This window comes from Amblyraja radiata, chromosome 33 (assembly GCF_010909765.2).
Source record: "Amblyraja radiata isolate CabotCenter1 chromosome 33, sAmbRad1.1.pri, whole genome shotgun sequence".
Taxonomy (NCBI): Eukaryota; Metazoa; Chordata; class Chondrichthyes; order Rajiformes; family Rajidae; genus Amblyraja; species Amblyraja radiata.
This window is the reverse complement of record NC_045988.1, coordinates 1,375,927-1,399,963: the sequence shown is the minus strand read 5'-3', so window position 1 is coordinate 1,399,963 and position 24,037 is coordinate 1,375,927. Positions and strand designations below refer to the sequence as shown.

The following is a 24,037-nucleotide window of genomic DNA, read 5'->3' as shown; positions in this document are numbered from 1 at the left end:
TTCAAAGTATAAACAGTAAAGTTTGTTTTGAACTTGGGAATTAATTTCTAACACTCAAGTTAGAAATTTTAAATCACTTCCTAATGTTCCTTTGGTTTCTGCTTGATGTAGATCCTGATTACTACTCAGTAAAATCTCATAAGTATCAGCAGCTCACACTGATGCTTATGAAATTTAACTCAGTAGTAATCAGGATCTGCATCAAGCAGAGACCAAAGGAACATTAGGAAGTGATTTAAACTGGATAGCTTTACAAAAATGAGACTGCATTTTGTTTCTGCACGTCTGTTTTCTAATGTTGCGGCCACACAAGTACTTGAAATTTCAAGCACAGTTTTGATATTGCACCTTTAGGAATTCTGGTTAAATATCATAGCCTCTGCAAATTTATGGCAACAGTTATCAAACACAAATAGACTTTCCGCCTTTTGATTTCACATTTTCCTAACTATGCCTTCTAAAAGTAAAACAGGAATTGTTTGTGTGATTTGTGCAGTCGCTTAAACGCCCCACTATTCAGGATTATCAATGTTGGAAGTAGTTGTATGCTCGAGGACATTTTATAAAGGCCAGCTCCAACATGTTGCTGGCATTTGGTGAGGGATATAGCATAATTTTCATGTTGCCATTGGAATCATTCACAGTGGTTGCTGCACTCGTGTTATAGGGGATAAATGTAATTACTCTAAGCACTTGACTCCTGTTAAACCTAAACACAGTGGTTATAAATCTTTGGAATTTGACACATGCAGTTTTTTGAGGTTGCATCTTGGATATACTTTTTACATTTTGTCTCTGGAATTAAATAAAATGCTGTTGGTTTATTAGTGTCATGTGCGCCAAGATAGGGGGCAAAATCTTATTTCCTATCCAGGTTAATCATAGCATACATGAGTGCATCAGGTTGTGCAAAAGTGAAAAGAGTGCAGAATATCATGTTACAACAACATAGAAAATGCAGATATATTTTTTTAAAAGTGCAAGGGCCACAGTGAGGTAGATTGGACGATCAGGGCTTCATTCATATCGTATGAGAAGTCCTCTCAAGAATTTGATACCAGCGGGGAAGAAGCAATTCTGGATTCTGATGGTATGTGCTTTCCAGGAAGGAAGAGAGAAATGACCAGGGTGTGAATGGTCCTTCATGATATTGGCTACTTTGTCGAGGCAGCGTGAAGTACAGGTGAAGTTGATGGTGGGGAGTCTGGTTTGTGTGATGGACTGTGCTGCAATTTCTTGGGGTCTTTGCAGAGCAGTTGCCATACCACGTTGTGATGTGTCTAGACTATAAATCGCCTGTATGAATTGGTAAGAATTGGCTACGTGCCGAATTTCCCTTGCCCTCTGAGGAAGGAGAAGCGTTGAAGTGCTTTCTTACTCCTTGATACTTTCAAGAGAGCTAGATAGGGCTCTTAAAGATAGCGGAGTCAGGGGATAATGGGAGAAGGCAGGAATGCAGTACTGATTGGGGATGATCAGCCATGATCACATTGAATGGTGGTGCTGGTTCGAAGGGCCGAATGGCCTACTACTGCATCTATTGTCTATTAGCCACGGCATCAATGTGGTTGGACCAGGATGAATTGTTAGTGATATTTACACCCAGGAACTGAAGCTTTGGACCATCTCCTCTTCAGCGCCATTGATTCAGACTGGGACCTGTACTCCACCCTGCTTCCGGAAGTCGACGACTAGCTTCTTTGTTTTGTTAACTTTGAGGGAGAGGTTGTTATATTGACAAGTTCTATATCTGCTTCCTGTATTTTGTCTCGTTATTGTATGAGATGCAGCCTACTATGGTAGTGTTATCTGTCAACTATCTATCGTTGCTTGGGAAAATAGATTTTGAGCAGCCAGTGATTAATATTAAGAGTAAGATTACATTGGTAGCTTCCACTGATCGAGTAGGTTTTAATAACATACATGATTCTGACTACACTTAACTGAATTTAAGGTAGTTTTTTGAATGACAACTTTGTCATTACCATTGTGATGGTTATCCCATCAAATCCATAATCTGCTCTTGCTTTATCTCTAACCCCATCTCCTTAATCTCTATAGGATCTGACCTATTTGCAGCAAAAGTAATATTTGCAGTAAAAGTAAATAGTTTTTTATGATCTATTTTCCTGACCTTTGCCGCAATTATTTAATTTGTTGACACAGTGATGTGTCTTCATGTATATTTGTATCCTGGATTACCTTTTCGTCACTCCTAGTTATCGTGCCAGTGCTTCAAATAGCTAGACTGCGATAAATGAGTAGCATCTATCAATGGTAAAGCAGAGGGATTGAACCGGATGGTTAATCTCTTCATCTTTGTCATTGGTTCTCTTCCTAAATGTCTGTAGTCTCACTGTGTCAACATAGCACAGTACAGCAGCGGAACGGGCCTTTTGGCCCACAATATTTGTGCCAAACATGATGCCAAGTTAAACTGATCCTATCTGCCTATACATGATCTATAACCCATCATTCCCTGCGCTCCCATGTGTCTAAAACCCTTTTAAATGTCACTATCGTATCTGTCTCCACCACCACCTCTGGTGATGCCTTCCAGGCACCCACCATTATCTGTTAAAATATCTTGTCCAGCACATCGCCATTAAACTTTCCTACTCTCGCCTTATAGCTATACCTGCTTTTGATAGAGATTTCCACCCTGGGATAAAGGTTCTGACTGTCTACCCTATTTATGCCTCTCATAATTTTATATAATTTTATCATCTCCCCTCAACCATCATTCTGCACAAAACAATCCCAAGTCTATCCAACCTCTCCTTGTAGCTGAAACCATCTAATCCAAGCAGCATTGTGGCCTAATCAAAGTCTTATCGAGCTGCATCATGAGTTTCTGACTTTTATAATCAATACAATGAAGGCAAGCATACCATACACCTTCTTTACATCCTGCCTATTTGTGCTGCCATCTTCAGTGAGTTATTCCAAGATCCCTCTGTGCATCAATGCTGTAAAGGGTCTTGCCATTAATTGTGTACTTTTCCTTTGCATTCAACCTCCCAAAGTGCAGCACCTCACACTTGCTTGGGTTAAACTCCATCTGCCATTTCTCTGCCCATGTCTGCAGCTGATCTGTATCCCAATCTAACTTCTGATAGCCTCTCTCATTGTCTCATTGTCTATTTCCTCCAATGTTGCTGTCGCAAGCAAATTTACTCACCAACCCATCTACGTTTATATCCAAGTCATTTATATATAAACCAGAATCAATTTTTGACTGAACATTTGGTCATTTCCATGAAATTTCTTGCCATGGTTCACCATTTTATTTTTGCCTTCTTTCTTGTATCATTAAAAGTAATTGGATCATTTTCTGCTGTTAATTCATAAATAGATTAGAGGCAGTTATTGAACAAATAGCATAAACCAATGGTCCGGGCGTTACAGGATTTAATTTAATTTATGTGTGCACGGGTAGAAGTAGCTTTTGATCAGTGTTTTTAATTCCATTTATGCTTGTATGGTTTACCTGGTAGCTGTATTGTTTACAATTCAACAGCAACAAGTATGGACAAAGGTCCCTTGATATCATTACCTCAGAGTTGGGTAACTTGTGCAACATACAACAAAAGGCTGTTACCGGGGATAAACATAAATTCATTGGTATTGCCATTTGAGCTTTCTACGTGGCACACAGGGTTCTGATGTGCACACAGAATGGATCATGAAGACAAAAAGATCAGTGACATCTGTGATCTTTTAACCTGGGAAAATTTTATTTCATCCAATTGGGTTGATTTCATCCTATCCTTGTGCTACAGGAATGGGTTATTTCAATGCACTATTGGGGCTTCCTAGTTACAAGCAGCATTAAATTGTATTTAATCCCTTGCACCATACGTACTTCAACCATCTTTATTTCACTGATGAAAACTTGACATGCAATCTATCATGTTGATTTTAATAACCAGCTACTCTTTCTGATAATATTATTTTCTTCTAAAACCCCAAGCCTTACTTTGGATGATGTTGAAAAATTAGTCCCATCAAGAAAAAAACGAAGGATGTTTCTAAAATCTGCCCATGCATTTAATCTTATAGTTCACTATTGTGAATTTGCAAACATCTGATGTAAGTTAATACATATAAAATTCTGAAAATCATTCATTAGAAAGCATTTTCCCCCTTAAATTATCATTCTGATTATCGATATGAACAAGAAAGGTACAACACTAATTTCAAGGCAACTCTGTTGATGATTGGTCTCCACTGACATAAATGTCTGAGAATGGAACAGATTTCCAAGCAAATCTATATTGTATGTAATTCCACAGGATCCTGTTTTTACAAAAGATCCAGAATAAGGCCATTTGTAAATTGTCCCTGGTGTTAGAATATGTAAGTAAGGTAGCACCTTGCAACCATAAAAAGATTGCTGAGTAAAGAGGTTAATACACAAAGAGACTGCCAAAAATGCTGAAACAGCTGAAGAGAGTGATTTGTGAGGAAATTCTTGCTCTAACAAACTACTGATAAGGAATATTTCTAAAGATGGCTGTGCAAAGCACATCTGGGCAGAATCAATGAGAATCAAACTATTGATGGAATTGTGGGTATTAATCAAAAGACTAAAAGCCATGCCTTTTCGCATTTTTAAACAAAACTACCGATTGTTGAGTTAACCAAGCAGCCATCTGAGGCTTTTGAGACAAAACCTGAACCCTTGACGTCAGAGTAAAACTGTCAGACAGGACTGTTGGAGGAGAAAGGTGATTCTAGACTTTTCTCAGGGGTGTGTTTAGGCATCTTCTGCCTAAACACACCCCTGAGAAAAGTCTAGAATCACCTTTCTCCTCCAACAGGGTATTTGATTAATACCCACAATTCCATCAATAGCTCTTCTGCCTGACTTTAAAACTGGGTAATGTTGCCTGATGCCTGAGTGTGTTGGGAACTATGACTTGAATTTTAACCTTGTGTCTCCGAACTATATTGGTGTCAGTTTGTACAGGTAACTTTAAAAGGGGCCATCAAAATGTAATATGGTTAGATGTATATGCTGTGGTGTGGACCAAGGGACCATGAATGTTCATAATCATCATCCACTTTGTTCATTACTCCCCCCATGCTTCTGACCCTGGCTACCAACACCCTGCTGCGAACTACAGATCGATCTCTCCCTGCAATTAACATAATTAAAATGTTCCAGTATTGCAACTTCAATTATCAGTTGTCATCTTCTACACCGACTTTCAACTGCTCTGATGTTGGCTCTTGTTGCCTTTATTATTTTATCTAAATGTGATAGGTTCTTGCCTTAATTTACATGATAAGTAAAATATTTCTGTTCAAATCATATTACTTACTCATCTGGGGAGTGGCAGGAGAATGGGGTTAGGAGGGAGAGATAGTTCAGCCATGATTGAATGGCGGAGCAGACTTGATGGGCCGAATGACCTAATTCTGCTCCTATCATTTTTGACCTTGGCTGCTTACTTCTGATTTTGGGGACATTTACAACTTGTGTTTACGTTGTATTTACAGCACTGGTGTGTGTAATTAGTGCTGCACTGGTTGTGAACAAAATTATTTACATTGATTAGATTGCAATGGTTTTTTACTATTTCTAATTTAAAATTATCTTTAATTTATAGTTGAATCTCCTCAAAGGAAGCTTCGGGGAAGACAACGGACATTTTCATCGCAAAGCTCGGATGTATTATCAGATTCATCCTCTGCACTGTCACCTCCAAACAAGGTTGAGTCGAAGCCTGTTGATAAAGAAAAGAAGCAAGAATTAAACACCAGTGAGAGGAAGAGGGGTCGGCCTCCAGTGTTGAGCAATCCAAAGCTTCACGTTGCACAAGATAAGAAGGAAACAACAAATGGGAAAACAGAGAAACAAAAAAATGAAAAAGAAAAGAAAGAGAAGAAGAAACCTGCATTATTGCAGCAGGTGACAAAAATAAAGAAACTGAGAGTTGTTAAACTGTCACCTTTGCAGTCCAAATTGAAGAAAGCTAAACTACAGATTAATAGCAATGGGGGAAAGATTGAACGGAAGAGAGGGAGGCCACCATCTTCGGAGCGTTTGAAGACTGTTCCAAAACTCCTTGTTCCAACACAAACTAAGAAACAAAAGAGGCTATGCAAGGAGAAAGATGGAACACCAACACAAAAGTCGCCAGTGACAAAAGAGATGAAGTCTTCTGTCAGACAGAGGCCCCGCAGGATAACCAAGCCTGTCAGAGTTGTTCCTGTCACTAAAAGGACTGATGCAGCTATTGCAAAACAGCTCTTACAGAGAGCCAAAAAAGGAGCTCAGAAACGCATGGCTTCACCTCAACTGAAAAATATTCGTCAGTTTATCATGCCAGTCATCAGTGCCATTTCTTCAAGGATAATTAAGACTCCAAAAAGATTTATTGAAGATGACAGCTATGTACCTCCTGTCAAAGCTCCACGCCTAGAGTCAACTCCAACTAGTCGGTTCAGCTCAATATCTTGTGGGTCTAGTGAGAAGTCCAGTGCTGTTTCACAGCATTCTTCACAAATGTCTTCTGATTCTTCGAGATCAAGCAGCCCCAGTGTTACCTCCACTGATTCACAGGTATCTGATGAATTGCAGACTCTTCCTGAAGTACCAACTCAGTCTCCAGATTTGCACAGTTGTTTAAATGCCTCACAGTCCAGTGAACCAGGAGGGGCAGATAAAAAAGGTCACCGATTTTCAATGCCAGAAAGAAGCAATACTACAAGCAAGAAATTGCCAACTTCTTCCCCACAGCCAACATCCTCATCTCCACCACCACCATTGCTTTCTCCTCCTCCTCCCCTACAGCAAACCTCAAACGTATCTGATCATTCTCCCTGGCTGATGCCTCCAACCATACCATTCATTTCACCACCAACAGGCTTGCCAGAAAAACGGAAGTCTATCTTAAGAGAACCAACATTCAAATGGACATCTCTGAAAAACCTGAGGCCAGAATCGCATCAGTACTTCTCCTCAGCAAAGTACGCCAAAGAAGGACTTATCCGCAAGCCAATATTTGATAACTTCATAACATCACCACTAACCCCTGAAGATGTTGGTTTGCCAACCAGGTTTCATTCATCTCCCAGCACACCACCACCACCTCGACTTTTCTCCTCGCTTCATCCTGCCTCCAGGTTTGATACTCACAAAAGAAGTCCACTGCTCCGCGCTCCGCGATTCACTCCTAGTGAAGCCCACTCCAGGATTTTTGAGTCTGTTACTGTATCACCACGGAATCTGCTTCGATCTTCAGTTTCTTCCTCGGGTAAAGGGCATTCTTCTAAAAGGAAGAACAAAGAGTTGCATATTTCAAGCCGTATTGATCCAAAATCTCCGTCACACTCCATGAGAACCAGAAGTGGGCGACTAATATCTGCTGATCTGTCACCTATCACTCCACAGACACCCGTAACATCCTCATCTCCTGTAAGCTCCATAATAACTGGTGCCTTAACTCCCCCTCTTGGTAGTTTGGTGCAATCTGAAGGAACAGCAAAGGATAAAGATGGTAGAACAAAGTTATCATCTCGACAGAGCAGCACTCCAGGGGACAGCTTCTCTGCAGACTCGTCCAGTCCAACATCTCCATTGTATCCAACAGTCACATCCAGTGCTCAAAAGGACAAAGGCAAAAGCAAGGATAGGCAAAGTGAAGGCATGGTCAAAGAAAGAGATTCTGAGAAAGGGTCAGAGAAAGACAGAGAGCGAGATAAAGAAAAGGAAAATAAACGCGAATCAAGGAAAGAAAAGAAATTGCAAAGTAAGGGGACAGAGCCTCAGAGTCCTCCACCAATGTTCCTTTACCCAGTTGCAGTGGCTGAAGACCAAACTGTTGGAGAGGATGTGGTTGCCTCATCATCAGTGAAAAAGGTTTCAGGGAGAGCCAAAAGGTCGAATTCAACTGATAAAGGTGCAGTGAGTTTGGGAGATGGGTCTTCCTCAACGCTTTCTGATGGGAAGAATAAAAACTCAAAGAAAGGCAGATTGGGAACTGAAGAGGTGGTGCCCGTAACTGGTGGGACAGAGAGCAGTACAGCTACATCCATAGGCAACAAAGACAAGCCTCCTCGACATCCTTCTATAACTTCTATGCTCTCATCTGGCACTCTTAAGCATTCTGCACCTGCTATCAGTAGTATGTTAGCACAAGCAGACAAAATGCCAACAACTGATAAGCGAGTGGCAAACCTATTGAGAAAAGCTAAAGCACAGCTTTGCAAGATTGAAAAGAACAAATCATTAAAAATTGCTAACCCAACAAAATCTCAGGTATGTACAACAAGGAACTGCAGTTGCTGGTTTACAAAAAAAGACACTGTGCTGGAGTAACTCACCAGGTCAGGTAGCATCTCTGGAGAATATAGGCAATGTTTTGCGTCTGGACCTTCAATCTGATTGTGGTTGGGACGAACAAGAAACATGGAGGAAAGGGGAGATAGGACAAAGCCTGGCACCTCCTCCGCGATCAATCTGAAGACGGGGCCCCCACCCAAAATGTCACCTATCCATTTTCTCCAGAGTTGCTGCCTGATCTGATGAGTTATTCCAGCATTTAGTGCCAATCTTTGGTATAAGCCAGCATCTGCAGGTCCTTTTTATTATATTAACTAGCTGTTCATGTTGTGTAAAGTATTGTCTCTACCCCAAGGCCTTCTAAAACTCTCTACTCACTAAGATCTTGACAGCCCAGCATTTGGAAAGAGATAGAGCGCACTTTGCTTGAGTAAAATTTTCCCATGGTTAGTAAGCGGTTATTCACTCAGAGCATGAAGGCAGTTCTTGCTAGATAGCACAATCTTATATTCTAACAAGGCACTTAGGTCCATGCTAGTACTCGGGAGAAATTCCATTCTCCCTTCCTTATTTCCCTCTGCCCTGCAACCAAGCATTGGATTCTACTTTGCCTTGAAGGACTTAGCCCAATTGGAATTATATTTCAATCAAATTGATGAAGGCGATTATAGGGAAAAGCTATTGTTTGAAGTGTGATCCATTCTATTCCATTTGTTGTTTTTATAGTGTTTCGGAATGCTGGTATTCAAGCAATGTTTTGGGAGTAAATTTTGCAGCATCCTATTTTCAACCAAATCTGGTTAAATGTTGCGTGAATGTGCAGCAACACAGAGTGCCTTGCGGGGTTAGTGAGGTATTGCTTTATATTTTGCAGCTTATAAGTAGGCTTTGCCCTTGGTCGCACACTGCCTGGTCCATTTTTGGATTGTATGATTGTGGAGATTCTGATCAGATGGTCAGATGAAGATTAACGAGCACAGGACCTGATTTGCTGGGCTGTTCTTGTGCACTCCTTTGGCAGCTTGAATTTGTGAACGTGTGTTTTTTCCTCCTTGTTCCTCCTCTCCCGAGTCATGATGGTACAGTATGTACATAGGTCCTTTGGCCCAACTCAGCCATGCTGACTGAGATGCCTCTCTATACTCATCCTATTTTCCTGCATATGGCCCATACCCCTCTGCTCTTTTCCTATTCGTGTACCTGACCAAATGCTTTTTGAACACCGTGGTTCAACCTGCTTGTACCATTGCCATAGGCATCTTGTTCCATATGCCCACCATTCTCCATGTTAAAAACGTGCCCCTCAGATCGCCTTTAAATATTTTATCTCTCTCCTTAAAACAAAGTCCTCTAAATATAGACACGCCTACCCGTAGAAAATACTGCGACTATCTACCCTATTATGTAGCCTCATAATTTTATGGTTGCCCGTCAGCCTCTTGCACGTCAAGGGAACAATTCCAGCCGATTCCATCTATCCTTGTACCTCAAGCCTCCATTCCAAGCTACATCCTGGTGTATCTCTTTTGCATTCTTTCTTGCATCAGCACATTTTGTTCCTATAGAGTGATGACCAGAACCACACACATTATTCCAAGGGTGACCTAACCATTGTCTTGTATTGTGCGTCATTTGCATCTGCATCATAATGTCCCCATTGCAGACGACAACCTCACCAGCCTGTTGTTTCTCGGCTTATCCCAAACATTCTTCTTCAATTCGGAACAACATTAGCTTCCCTCTGGTCATTGGCAAAAAATCTCCATTAGAGCCCAGCCAACCCTTCAAGCGAAGGGATCCATATCACCTAAGGTTTATCTTGCCCTGGAGATTTGTTCACTTTATTGTCCTTCAGTATCTCTAACACTTGCTCTTTCCTGAGACACACATGTCCCAGACTCTCAGCATACCCCTCACCTACTTCTCCCACATACAGATTTTGCCTACAGATGCACCCCATGGGTAGTTCTCGCCAAGGGTGTTCCTACACTCGATACCACACGCTGCGCTACTTGCATGTTAATGATTTATTCAAATTCATAGTGAATATTAAATGTTGCTCATTCCAATGTGTTGAGCTTTATATAGATGCAGCTTGTGTAATTATGATGATAGAATCTTGTCACTTTTGTCTTGCTGGGGCTAGTAGGATGAAGACAACAGTTCTACAAATTCTCTTCCATGTCATAGGCCATCAATATACATTGCCAATCCTACATTGACTCCGAGATAAAGTCCAGAATTTCACAACCTAACAACACTAGTGTTTCTTCAATACAAAAGCTCTAGTTATTTAAGAAGGCACATCGCAAACATTTTCTCCAGGCCATTTTCAGGATAAGGAATAAATGCCGACCTTTGCAGTGCCGCCCATACCCTGAGAATGAATATTACAAAAAATAAATTACTGATATTGCCAGAAATTTACAACAAATTATAACACATGCAACTGTTGGAATCTTGAGCAAATCACAAAGTGCTGTAGGATCTGCTGAGTTCCTCTAGCATTGTGTGTTTAGAACAGACAATTACAGGATAAATAGATGTTGTCATTCTGATGTATTAATATTTCTGTATCATATGTTCAGAAACCATTTTTGACGATTAGAACAAGGTTAATGCTGTTTATTGTTATGGATGATTATTACCATGTAAAGTTTGTGCAGGCAAAGTAATCGAACCAGAGTTCTCCTTTTTTCTATGTATCTCTGATGAATGATCTGTTATATTTTGTTGATTAATTTAGGGTCAAGAGAGTGATTCTTCAGAAACATCAATACCAGGCCCTCGCATTAAACATGTTTGCAGAAGGGCTGCTGTTGCACTTGGTCGGAAAAGGGCAGTGTTCCCTGACGACATGCCTACCCTGAGTGCCTTGCCATGGGAGGAGAGAGAGAAGATACTCTCTTCAATGGGAAATGATGGTAAGCAACTCAAATACTTAATGTTTACCTGATAGTGTTGAGTCAGACTTTACTATTTGGAGGTAGAATTAGACCTCTGTGCAATTGTTTTCAGGCACAATTGGAAAAAAAAACCTGGTTCTGCATAAATGCAGTTTCTAAAACATGGATTCGTAAAAATATGACACGATAATTGATGTGGTTATTTCAAATTGGAATTTCACTGTGACAGGATTATTTCAAACTATTATGTTAATTTTTCAGTAAAAATTGGATGAGAGCATAGTATTTGAACTAAATAATGCACACCTAACAAGAAATATTAATGCAATCACCATTAGGTAATCTTCTAGGTCACCTTAACAAGTGATATTGTCTAGAAAATGCTGTTTACACATTTGTTCTGTGAAATATTAACTGCACTTGAGGTATTAATTAATTGACTGATGTGGTTTGACTGATTTCTAATTAGATAATTACTTTCCGGGCAAGGAGACCTGCACCCAGAGAATATAGGGCTGTTAAAATAGACATGGTCCTAGACTTAGTCATGCATCATGGAAACAGTCCCTTCGGCCAAACTCATCCATGCTGACCAAGCTGCCCCATCTAAACTAGTCCCATATCCCCGCATTTGGCCATATCTCTCTAAACCTATCCGTGCACCTGTCCAAATGTCTTAATTGCTGTTACAGCACCTTCCTGAACTACCTCCTCTGGCAGTTCGTTCCCTATATCCACCACCCTCTGAAGAGAAAAAGTTGCCCGTAGGTTCACATTAAATCTTGCCCCTCTCACGCTAAACTTACGTCATTTGGTTGTTTGATTCCCCTATTATGGGAAAATTAATTGTATAAACTCAAATTAATTGTATAAAAATGCTGTTAGTCTCAAAGTTTGTTTTAATCGTTTAATGAACAGTTTTAAAAGGACACAGTATTTATTACATGCTTAGAAAAAACACTGGTTCTTCTTCCTTTCTAAGAAAGCTCTGTTATGCGATGCTATCTTTAATGGATTACCACAGTGAGTGTATAGCATGAGGAAGCCAGTGCTTCATTTGTTGAATGAAAGACATATTGTAGCTTGGACTTTAAAAAAAACCGTAATAACATTCCAACCGTGGAATGGGGAGCATGCGAACTTTACTACAAAAATGTGACGGTAGTGAAATAGAATGTTGAGGCAAGCAAAAGTCTGTAGCAACTATTTGGTTTACAGCCGTAGTTTATTTGTGAGTTGGAAATTGCTTTGCAATTATTGTTCCACCCAGGTGGAAAAGAGTTCTCAGTGTCTGACTGAAATTTAACAGCCATTCCTGGAAATGTTCTGTGCATGTCTGAACACAGCTGTCTTCCAGCAGCTGAACATTTAAATATTTGAGATGCTGCACTCTAAATATTTAAACTATGGTTTGATGTGTTTACGACGTTCTTGGAAGGGTTTGTAAGGCAGGTTTGAGATTTCTCTCTCTGTGATGAAGTTGTGAGGCTGCTCTTCTACAGAGTTGCTGCTTTGGAATTGGTTTGGATAGTACAGTGCCCTCCATAATGTTTGGGACAAAGACCCGTCGTTTATTTATTTGCCTCTGTACTCCACAATTTGTGATTTGTAATAGAAAAAAATCACATGTGGTTAAAGTGCACTGTCAGATTTTGTTAAAGGCCATTTTTATACATTTTGGTTTAACCATGTAGAAATTACAGCTGTGTTTATACATAGTCCCCCCCATTGCAGGGCACCATAATTTTTGGGACACATGGCTTCACAGGTGTTTGTAATTGCTCAGGTGTGTTTAAACGCCTCCTTAATGCAGGTATAAGAGAACTCAGCATCCAGTATTTCCTCCAGTCTTTCCATCACCTTTTGGAAGCTTTTATTGCTGTTTATCAACATGAGGACCAAAGTTGTGCCAATGAAAGTCAAATAAGCCATTATGAGACTGAGAAACAAGAATAAAACTGTTAGAGACTCCAGCCAAACCTTAGGCATACCAAAATAAACTGTTTGGAACATCATTAGGAAGAAAGAGAGCACTGGTGAGCTTACTAATCGCAAATGGACTGGTCTCAAATGGACTCAAAAGGAAGATCTCCACAGCTGATGACAGAAGAATTCTCTCTATAAGAAAGAAAAATCCCCAAACACCTGTCCGACAGATCAGAAACACTCTTCAGTAGTCAGGTGTGGATTTGTCAAAGACCACTGTTTGCAGAAGACTTCATGAACAGAAATACAGAGGCTACACTACAAGATGCAAACCAATAGGATGGCCAGGTTACGGCTGAGAAGTCCTTGAAAGAGCAACCACAGTTCTGAAAAAAGGTCTTGTGGACAGATGAGACGAAGATTAACTTATATCAGAGTGATGGCAGGAGCAAAGTATGGAGAAGAAGGAACTGCCCAAAGCATACCACCTCATCTGTGAAACACGGTGGTGGGAATGTTATGGCCTGGGCATGTACGGCTGCTGAAGGTACTGGCTCACTTATCTTCATTGATGATACAACTGCTGATGGTAGTAGCATAATGAATTCTGAAGTGTATAGACACATCTTATCTGCTCAAGTTCAAACAAATGCCTCAAAACTCATTAGCCGGTTGTTCATTCTACAGCAAGACAATGATCCCAAACATACTGCTAAAGCAACAAAGGAATTTTTCAAAGCTAAAAAATGGTCAATTCTTGAGTGGCAAAGTCAATCACCCGATCTGAACCCAATTGAGCATGCCTTTTGTATGCTGAAGCGAAAACGGAAGGGGACTAGCCCCCAAAACAAGCATAAGCTGAAGATGGCTGCAATACAGGCCAGGCAGAGCATCACCAGAGAAGACACCCAGCAACTGGTGATGTTCATGAATTGCAGACTTCAAGCAGTCATTGCATGCAAAGGATATGCAACAAAATACTAAACATGACTACTTTCATTTACATGACATTGCTGTGTCCCAAACATTATGGTGCCCTGAAATAAGGGGACTATGTATAAACACTGCCGTAATTTCTAGTGACCGGAAATGTAAATACTGTCGAGCAATGAATCAATGAAAACATTTACTCCAGTGATTCACCACTGCATGGAGGATACTGCAGAAATTTATTAGATCAGATTTTATCCACTTGTGCATAAGGGAACAATTAATATGTAACCATTTCTGTCTTGCAGATAAATCATCAGTGGCTGGGTCAGAGGATGCTGAGCCACCCACACCAGTAATTAAACCAGTAGCCAAGCACAAAGTCCCACAGGAGCCTATTGTTCGTAAAGGGAGGAGGTCACGTAGGTGTGGACAGTGTCCGGGCTGCCAAGTTCCAGATGACTGTGGCCAGTGTACAAATTGCTTGGATAAGCCCAAGTTTGGTGGTCGAAATGTAAAAAAGCAATGTTGCAAGTGAGTAAAATTTCACATGCACCTATTTGAAAGGAAAAATTAGTTAAATTTATTGCTTTTCTGAAATGGTCATAAGTGATGGGAGTAGAATTAGACCATTCCGCCTATTGTCTACTCCGCCATTCAATCATGGCAGATCTATCTCTCCCTCCTAACCCCATTCTCCTACCTTCTCCACATAATCTCTTGACACCCATACTAATCAATAATCTATCTATCTCTGCCTTAAATATCCACTGACGACCTCCACATCCTTCTGTGGCAAAGAATTCCACAGATTCACCACCCTCTGAAAGAAATTTCTCCTCCTAAAAGAACGTCCTTTAATTCTGAGGCTTTGCCCTCTAGTCCTAGATGCTCCCACTAGTGGAAACATCCTCTCGACATCCACTCTATCCAAGCCTTTCACTATTCTGTATGTTTTAATGAGGTCCCCCTTCATTTTTCCAAACTCTAGCGAGTACAGGCCCAGTGCCGACAAACGCTCATCATATGTTAACCCACTCATTCCTGTAATCATGGTAGGACCATATACACACACCTATCCGATAAATATTTCACATGGTTTACAAATAACTTTTAAAGTGTGGAGCCGTGCTGCATAGGGATATGTGGTTTCTAATTTGTTCAGAATATGTGTTCTTAAAGAGTAAAGGAGATGAATTATTGGTTTTGTGGTTTAGTAGAGAGATGAATTTGTGGTAGAAAGCACAAGATTCTTTAAATAGAACCACAGTATCTTTGATGCCCAACTGAACATGCTTGGCATGACCCTCGTTAATAATGAATTCCCTAATTACTTAGTGAAGGTGTTGGATGATGAATTTAAACATCAGTTGGCAGTAAATTATTTGTGTAGAATGCAGGAAACTTCCAAATTTTATTTATTTATTCCTCAACCTGCTCAGGAAAACTGTCGCACGGAAACATTTTGTTTCGCAACACTGATTAGGTTGGGATAAAGTCAACAATGGGTTCTTCCCTTGATCCTTGATTATTGAACTTGGGTGAAAATGGCACATGGATGTTTGGATTTGGTCAGATCTTGGATTTTATTGGCATCCTAGCTTTATCTTTGCCAGTTGTATGGACACTTGAATGAGTTATTTAGAAGTTGCTGGTTCCCATGGTTCCCCCCCCGCCAGTAAAAGTTGATGTTAGGCAAAACGAGGACTGATAACATGAATGGTATGTTCAGAATAAAGTGTTGTTCTGGGATAGTTTTCTTCAGCCAAATAGAGAACAGGTTTTACTGGATGTGATATTGAATGTTGGCTGGATTAATTAATGACATCGTATGAAGGTGTCCCATGGTAACAATGATGTCAATATGATGGAATGTCACTTTGAGCGAAAGAAGAATGTGTCCATGTAAGGGCGATTATGAGGCCATTAGCACCAGCTAAAGTGAACTAGGGGATAGATTAGTCGAGAAACCGTGACAGATATTTAAGTCGCGGAGCAGATGCAGTCCAGTGAGAGAGAGAATATTCAATAATGGACCTCCGATCTGTAATTAACTAAAAAGTTAAATACTGAGCCTAAAGAAAAAGCAAATCATTGTGCAAAGATTGATGGCAGGTGTGAGGAGTGGATAAAATGTAAATAACTGTACAGAATGATTAAGATTAATAAAGAAGGAATTAAATGTGAGAAAGCAAATCTGAGGGATTAATGTGAAAATGATATTAAACTGGGCATGAATCTTCATCGTCTCGGGCATTGAGATTAAACGTTAGCAAGTCATGTTGTAGTTGTATAATACTTTGGTTCGGCCACATTTGGAGTTTTCTGTGCAGTTCTAGTCATTACATCAGAGACAGGATATGGAAGCTTTGGAGAAGGCAAAGAGGAAGTTTACCACGACAATGCTGCATTTGAGTGTTTTATAGAAGAGATTTGACAAACTTGGGATTTTTTTCTGTGTTGCGTTGGAAGCTGAGGAACACGCTGATAGAATTATGTAATATGAGAAGCATAGATCGGGCAGAACCCTTTCCCAGGATGGAAACATTGAACAGGAGAGGGCATAGGTTTAAGGTGAGAGGGGGGAGGAGGTGTTTTAAAGGAGATGTGAGAGGTAAGATATTCTTCACAGAGCGTGATAGGTGCCTGAAACATTCTTCCAGGGAAGGTGATATCGCAAGGAAAGTGGTACTCAGTAAATTTGTTGGATTGTGGACTTCATCCAGGGTCTGAAGAAGGGTCTCGACCCGAAACGTCACCTATTCCTTCTCTCCAGAGATGCTGCCGGTCCCGCTGAGTTACTCCAGCTTTTTGTGTCTATCTTCATCTTAAAAGCATGATAGTTAATGTGTTTGATTCCACATTTTCAGGAAAAGTTCTGTTCGTTAGAAGATTGGTAAATGCAACTCTTTCATTCAAAAAGGGATGGAGATACAAAAATATATACCACAGGCTAGTCAGTTTATCATCTATCATAGAGAACAAATTAGTAGCTAAAGTATTACTGCAGGGCACTCGGAAAAATTCAATATAATCTGGCAAAGTCGATGTGGTTTGTCCATTTTATTGGAGTTATTTGAAGAAGTGCTGTAAATAAATGAAAGCTGGTGGATATGCTGCTTGGATTTATGAACACATTTGATAAGGTGCTTTGAAGTTTATTTAAGAAAATAAAAATTTATGGTGTAAGTGGCAATGATTTGGTATGGATGGAAGATTGGCTGGCTAGCAGGAAACATACCAGGAATAAATGAGCTTTTTCTAATTGGGAAGATGTAATAAATGACGTGCTGCAAGTATTGGTACGTGGGCTTCAACTATTTACAATTTGTCTAAATGACATTGAAGGCACCAAAAAATATCACAAAGTTGGAAGGTAAATAATGAAGCGGGCAAAATTTGGGCAGGAAAAAATAACAGTGTATCAGTGAAATAACGAGATTATTAAAATATTTTCTCTCAGATGGTCTTGAGCGGTTATAACTCTTCTGAAATCTTGGGGAAGCAGAATCTTTGACAGCTTTTAAGGCAGAGATAGATAATATTTTTACAAATGAAGAAGAAACTCCTATCTGGGTTAAGATGAATTGTGAGGGCTCATAGTAAGCACATCAGCCTTAAACATTTTGAATAGCAGAACAAGCTTGAGAGATCAAATGACCTGAACCTATTCTTAATTCTTGTATTTGTATGTATGCATGTGCCATCGCTTTTACCTATAGACAGCAATACATAGGCTAGTGATGTCTGTCTTGATAGCATAGAATGATCAGATCAAAATAACTTAACTCCAGGCCCTTTTGAGCTTTCAGGTTTCCCAAATACACTTCATGTGGGATCAGTGTATATTTATGTATAACCCCTGACTTAGGAAGTCATTTGATATGATTTGTAGTGTTACTTGGTCTCAATTCTGACCGTTGATTGTACACAGTCAGAATTGAGACCAAGCTATAAAAGGTGTTGTGTCTGTAAATGTAAGTGAATGCCGCAGCTCATTAACCTGGTCCCTTTTGTGCCATACCTATAAAACATCTCACTAACTCTTTTTAAATGCAGAATGCGGAAATGTCAGAATCTTCAATGGATGCCTTCTAAAGTACCTCCTCCAAAATCTGTTAAAGGTGAGTATCTGTCCAGAGCTGGACTCTTGAGTTGATCGGTTAAACTGTTGAATTAGGGGGTTAACAGAAAATGAATGCATGTACCTGGCAAAAATAATAACTGTTTGAGTATGGTATCTGATGCACATGAAACTATATTGCATCTTTGATCACTGCCTTCAGGAGAGAATAAAGGAATTTGGGTGAGCTTGACTAGTATTGTGTCAGTTCATAATTTGGCTTATGAATTTTAACTTTCAATCTTAGTGAAGAAAAAGGAAAAGAAAACAAAAATACACGAGAGAAAGGAGGTGCCACCAGAAAAACAACAGACTGACATCAGCCATAAAAGCTCTCCACAGAGTGTTTCACAAGAGCACTCACAGAAAGTAAACCAGGTTCCTCATCAACACAGTGACCAGCCGTTTGAGGAAGGCAGCTCTTCCCCACCCTCTGAAGTTCGGCAACAGGCTACAATAGTTTCACCTCTGCGGAAACCTAACAAACAACCTCCTCAGCCACCTGAACCCAGTATGCCTCTGCAGCCAGGTCACGTGCAATTAAAGAAAGAATCAATCAAGCCTGTTCTGAATGACTCAAAGAAAAAACAGCCACCGCAAACGGAATCAGGTAATCTGAACATGACTAGGTCACGTTTACACACTTTGTTGCTGGGTGTTCGTGCTGAGTACAATTTCTTATGAAGCTCGTCCATCTTTTCCAAGAAGCTGCCAGCTCAGTTGAAAAAAAAGGATATTTATCAATATTGCAGGGCTTAGACTTCATCATATGCTGGCACTTCCCTCCACTTCAGCCACACTCTTATGTGGCATAGTGGGCTTGCAGCTTGCACATCTGCTGATAAACCTTGTTGTAAGTTGGATATGAGGCTGATTCCTTGCAGGAGGTGGAGGGGGTGGGGTGTTGCAGTGAGCGTGAATAGAGTGAAGCTAGAATCAGATCGACCACCTCTGCAGGCAGCATTGTAATTTGCTAGCTTGTGTCCATCTGCCTAGGGTTGCCTGGTCATCTGTCACATTATAAAACTGATTGGCGCTGTGTCTTGTGTCTTGCAAGGTAAATATCCTGTGTTACAGTGTAAGGCTGGAGATAGCTATCCTTGCAGGCAGGTACTGGGAAATTCTGTAACATGTTTGCATAACAATCAGATTTATTTAATTTTGATATCTCTCCTTCTAAAGAGTAATCATCTCTGTGTTGCTGCCATAATTATTTATCTCCAAGCAAGAAATCTTCCATACACTTATTCTGTCTGCTGCCATTCGTTAGTGCATTTGCTTTGGGGGAAATATGCTGAACACAAAGTGGCCTTCTGTGATTGATGTGAAATATAGAATTCATTTTCCATATTTATTTATTTTATTTAATTCTCTCGCTTGGGGTTCTTGATCAACATACTGTCTCCTAACAAAAATGAAGGCAAGCAGGCTATTTGCTTAAATATTGTAATTCCTGTCTTCAGTGTGCATCTTGGGTGACAATGTGGCTTATTTCCCATTCCATGGGAGCGCTTCCTAATAAAATTGAGCCCCTGCCATGAGAGAAAATAGATTTACACTTATCTCCTGTTATGGGTATGTATATTGCTCATCCCTTACTGGCCTTGAGATGGTGGGTTACCTTATTGAATTATTGCAGTCCACCCTGCGTATGAGGGTGCAGTCCACCGTAAGGCTGTTGGGAAAGGTCGAGGATTTAGATCCAGTGATACTGAAGGAAAGTTGATACTTTTCCAAGTCGGAAGGGTTTGATGTTCCTGTGCTGTTCCTATGTTGAGTCACTGAAGCTGGAGTCTTGCTTGATTTCTGTTCTCTTTCCTGGAGTGCTGAAACCATTCATAGAGTCCAAAATGCTGCACTGGGTGAGATTGTAATTAAACACATTACTGTGTGATCATTGTGTTTTTATAACTTTAATTGTTAGGATGCTCCATTGTGCTGACATTCATTGAAGGTTCCACAAAATCCTCAATATTTTCAGTCATAAAAGCCAGCTGTGCCTTCTGTCAGATATCAGGATTTTATTGCATTTATCATATTTAGTGGGGAAAATGCCTCCTAAAGTGTGAACCTGTTGTCAGTGAAAGGTTCATCTTGGCTTGTCACTTAATAAAATCTTTGTTTCCCCAGCACTAGAGCTGAACAAGCAGAAGAAACCCCCTGCTCGTTTCAATATTCAGTTAAAAACTAAAAAGCCGAAAGAAAAGGTGAGATTTAAACTTTCATCCTAGGTTTTTAATTCTACCTTAAAGATCAACTCCAAACATTCTGGTGCAGACATGTTCTGCTAGGTTATTCTGGTGACATTAAAAAGTATGCCACTGTATCAAAGCTTTTGGTGATTGCGTTTGTCTAAGATGTCTTCTGTAGGTCCCTGAAATCAGTTGGTCTTTTTACAATGCTATTCTATTTCAGCTGAATGGTAGAACAGTGTCATCAAACTTTCTTTCATGTTGAGGCCAAACAGTTATTTCTGTGTTACCCTGGCTAAATTTCACATTTAGAATTTCCAATGTAAACTGGGAATTCAGGTGTGCAATAGTCTATGTGCCAGATATTTTTACTGTGATTTTCCATCTAGTAAGGTTATTACAGAAAACTGTGTAGGCTACAAATCAGGTGTGTACTTGCATTCATAGACCACACTTGTGTTGAGGAATGCCCAATTGTAAATCTTACATAGCTGTGCATCTCTTGCCTTGTAGTTACTTCTTCCGCCACCTATCTCTTTTTCTTCATGCCATGCACAAGTGCAACATGTGGTTCAAGAGGACTATGGGATATCAGAGTTGTCCTAGATATACACAAGAAGCCTGTTGTTGATTCTCCTTGGGACTTTATTTGCTATTGGAAGGAAAGCATCATGTCTCTTCCTGATGTCTTCCTTAGTCTTTCCCACCTGTGTAGAATTATTTGATGGGATTGGGGAAACTTGTGGTGTTGTTGATTTTGGTTCACGTAGAAGTGTATGGTTTGAAAGGGAGATTACCTTGTTTTAAAATGAATTCCCTTATTTCCTCCCCACCTCCTACTTTGTGCAGGTACAATTCCACTAAGGCTGGCAGTTTCCTGGTGCATTGCCAAATGTGCATTTTAATGTATGCGAATCCAGACAGTGAGTGTCACAAACTCCTTGACTGTATGGAGCATTACAGACATTTTACTTGATAATTTTCTTTTTACATATGTACTGGATACTGAGACCATTTGTAGCATCAACTGTTGCCCCGATTGAGAGCTGTTGACAGCACATTCTGGGCCCGTATGCCTTAGTCCAGTATTAAGTAGTGCCTTTTACCTATGTGGACAGCTGTGGGTAGCTTTGGAATAAAATCCAGTGTTGGCTAACCTTTTTGAGTTAATTTTACAAATTAACCAGAGACCAAGACTTGCTGGCTGGGAGCAGCACGTAGTAAGACATTGGAAGCAAACTCTCCATAATGGAAGATCATGGAAACTAAATCTATAATTTCCCAGTCTGGGCTCTGCACGTGATCAAGCTCACCACAAGGAATGCTATTGCTTGCAACATTCTCCTGGGTTTTATTACTTTAATAGAAGCATTGTCAATTCTAGCTCTTCAGTAAGACTTTATTTCATTGCTGGAAAAATGATGATTTCTTTCCTGATCTTGTTAAAATCAAAACCTAAATAGACAAATTGTTAAAATTTGCAATTTCTTCTCTAGCTTCCCACTGTGTCCTTGGATATGTCAAATCAGACTCGGGAGCTTTTATCTACCTTCATGCATCTTGGAACGTGCAGCATCCCTTGCCTGTAATACAGACTGCCCTCAGTTAACTGTCACAAGTTCCCATAGCTGACCTCTTTGGTTTTTGAGTGGCCCCATTTTCTCCCTAGTTACCCTTTTTGCCTATAATACACTTGTAAAATCTCTGGTTCTCCTTAATTTTATCTGTGAGATACATCTCATGCCCCCCTTTTTGTCTTCCTGATTTCCTTCTTAAATATGCTCCTCAATACCCTATACTCCCACTGGGAAACACTTGATCTGAGCTACTTATACCTGACTCGTGCCTCCTTTTTCCTGACCAGGTCCTTTTGTGTAGGATTCATCTGTTTTAGACAGAGGATCGCTGACATTTCCATGCTTCTGCTGATTTAGAACCTGAAGTTTGAGTTAATGCTAAGGTTATCATTTTATAAACATTCAGGCTTTATTGCAACCTGTAAACGTGCTACTAACATGGCAGTGGTTTGAAATATCTAGAAGAACTGCTCCATCTGGGCTGCTTTACCTAATATCCACGTTTCATGAATTTTGAAAGAAAACATGAATTCATGTATTTATAAGAGTGGTGCTTCTCCCTTTCATCTTCCTGTCAGGACAGAACTATTTCAACTCTGTTGGAGCTGCCCTGTCATTCTGTGAGCAGGTGTAACTTGGGTTGATTTTGCTGTTCAACATTCCTACACTCTTAGGATCTATGACACCTGCAGCTTGGCTTGGGTGTAACTGGGACCTTTTATTTGATAAAGTAAACCTGAACACCTGTCCTACCTGTTTTATAAGGCAGTGCGTCTGCACAACATCTCATTGGACTGCCTGGCTACTTCATGAAAAGTTTCTGTTTAGCGGAAGAGGGAGTACTGAAATAGAGCATGAATCAAGGCATTTAGAGGAAAAAACTGAGGCTGGGGAAATAAGAACAGGGGAGGTTGAGGAAGGATAGTGATGAATTAGAAAGTTTCAACTGAGACATAAATGCATGGAAGTGTGAAAAAGGAAAAAAGGATGTATAAAAAGTGAGGCACAGGAAAAAAATAGAAGAGAGTGATATGGAAATATTAATCACCAAATGTATTTTGCAAGGTGTAACACTGCTGTAAGTACTGGAATCGGTATGTATTGTTCCATTTACTGGAGTCTAAGATGGTCTTTTCATTTCCACCTGTTCATGAAGTGAAGCTACCTTTTCTGTTCTGCATTAGGATTATATAGCATGTACAATTCCTTGAACATTATGCTTTCTGAGCTTTTTCTCAATAATGTTTTCCAACACTTTGTTTATTTCCTTTGTTAGGCGGGACCAGCTCTAACTTAGTTTTATTCTCAAAATCCCATTTCACTGTTGGTTTATTGTTGCTCCCAATGGCAAGATTAAGTCCGGGGTATTGGTGATAAAAATGTTAATACTTCACTGGTTTGGAACAATTAAGTTTATATTTTCTTTGCTCCGAGGTAATACAAAAGGTTACTGTTGATATATTTACATAGAACAGGATAGGAACAGGCCCTGGGCCCACAATGTCTGTCCCCAACATGATGCCAAGACTAACCCGAATCTGCCTGCACACAATCCATATTCTTCCATTCCCTGCATATACGTGTGCTTATCCAAAAGTGGCTCAAATGCCACTATTGTATCTGCTTCCACAACCACCACCCCTGGCAGCTCATTCCTTGCACTTGCCACGCTCTGTGTTTTAAAACAAAAAACAACTTGTCCCGCTCATCTCCTTTAAATTTTGACCTCCCAACTTGAAGCTCTGCCCTCGAGTATTTGATATTTCCATCCTGGGAAAAAGATTCTGCCTACCATATCTATGCCAACTACTATAGCTCTATAAATGGATTTTGGCGTTGAGTCCCCGTTCATCAAGAGTCAGCATTAATGCAAACATATATTAGGGGTTAAATCACCTGATTCGTAATTAAATGATTTCCCCTCCTTATCATAAATAATTTTTCTTAGGCTTGTTTAGTGTCCATTGAATTGAAATGGATTGAACTACATTTGATACAGATTCATGACAACCTAGATGCTTGGCCTTGGAAAGAAAATTTATAGGTTATTAATTAATGATAATTGGCCTAGTTTATTACTGTTAACACTG

The 24,037-nt window shown here is 40.0% G+C and overlaps 1 protein-coding gene across 5 annotated transcripts in view; it reads left to right on the top strand.

Moving 5' to 3' along the window:
* Positions 1-24,037, top strand: part of kmt2a (lysine methyltransferase 2A) — a 101,254-nt gene that overhangs the window by 19,559 nt on the left and 57,658 nt on the right. For all 5 annotated transcript variants that reach the window (XM_033049694.1, XM_033049696.1, XM_033049695.1 and 2 more), the window contains exons 3-8: positions 5,616-8,269; positions 11,040-11,217; positions 14,364-14,589; positions 18,115-18,179; positions 18,426-18,788; positions 20,309-20,385. In XM_033049694.1, the coding sequence (XP_032905585.1) occupies positions 5,616-8,269; positions 11,040-11,217; positions 14,364-14,589; positions 18,115-18,179; positions 18,426-18,788; positions 20,309-20,385 (3,563 nt within the window). The remainder of the gene's footprint in view (positions 1-5,615; positions 8,270-11,039; positions 11,218-14,363; positions 14,590-18,114; positions 18,180-18,425; positions 18,789-20,308; positions 20,386-24,037) is intronic.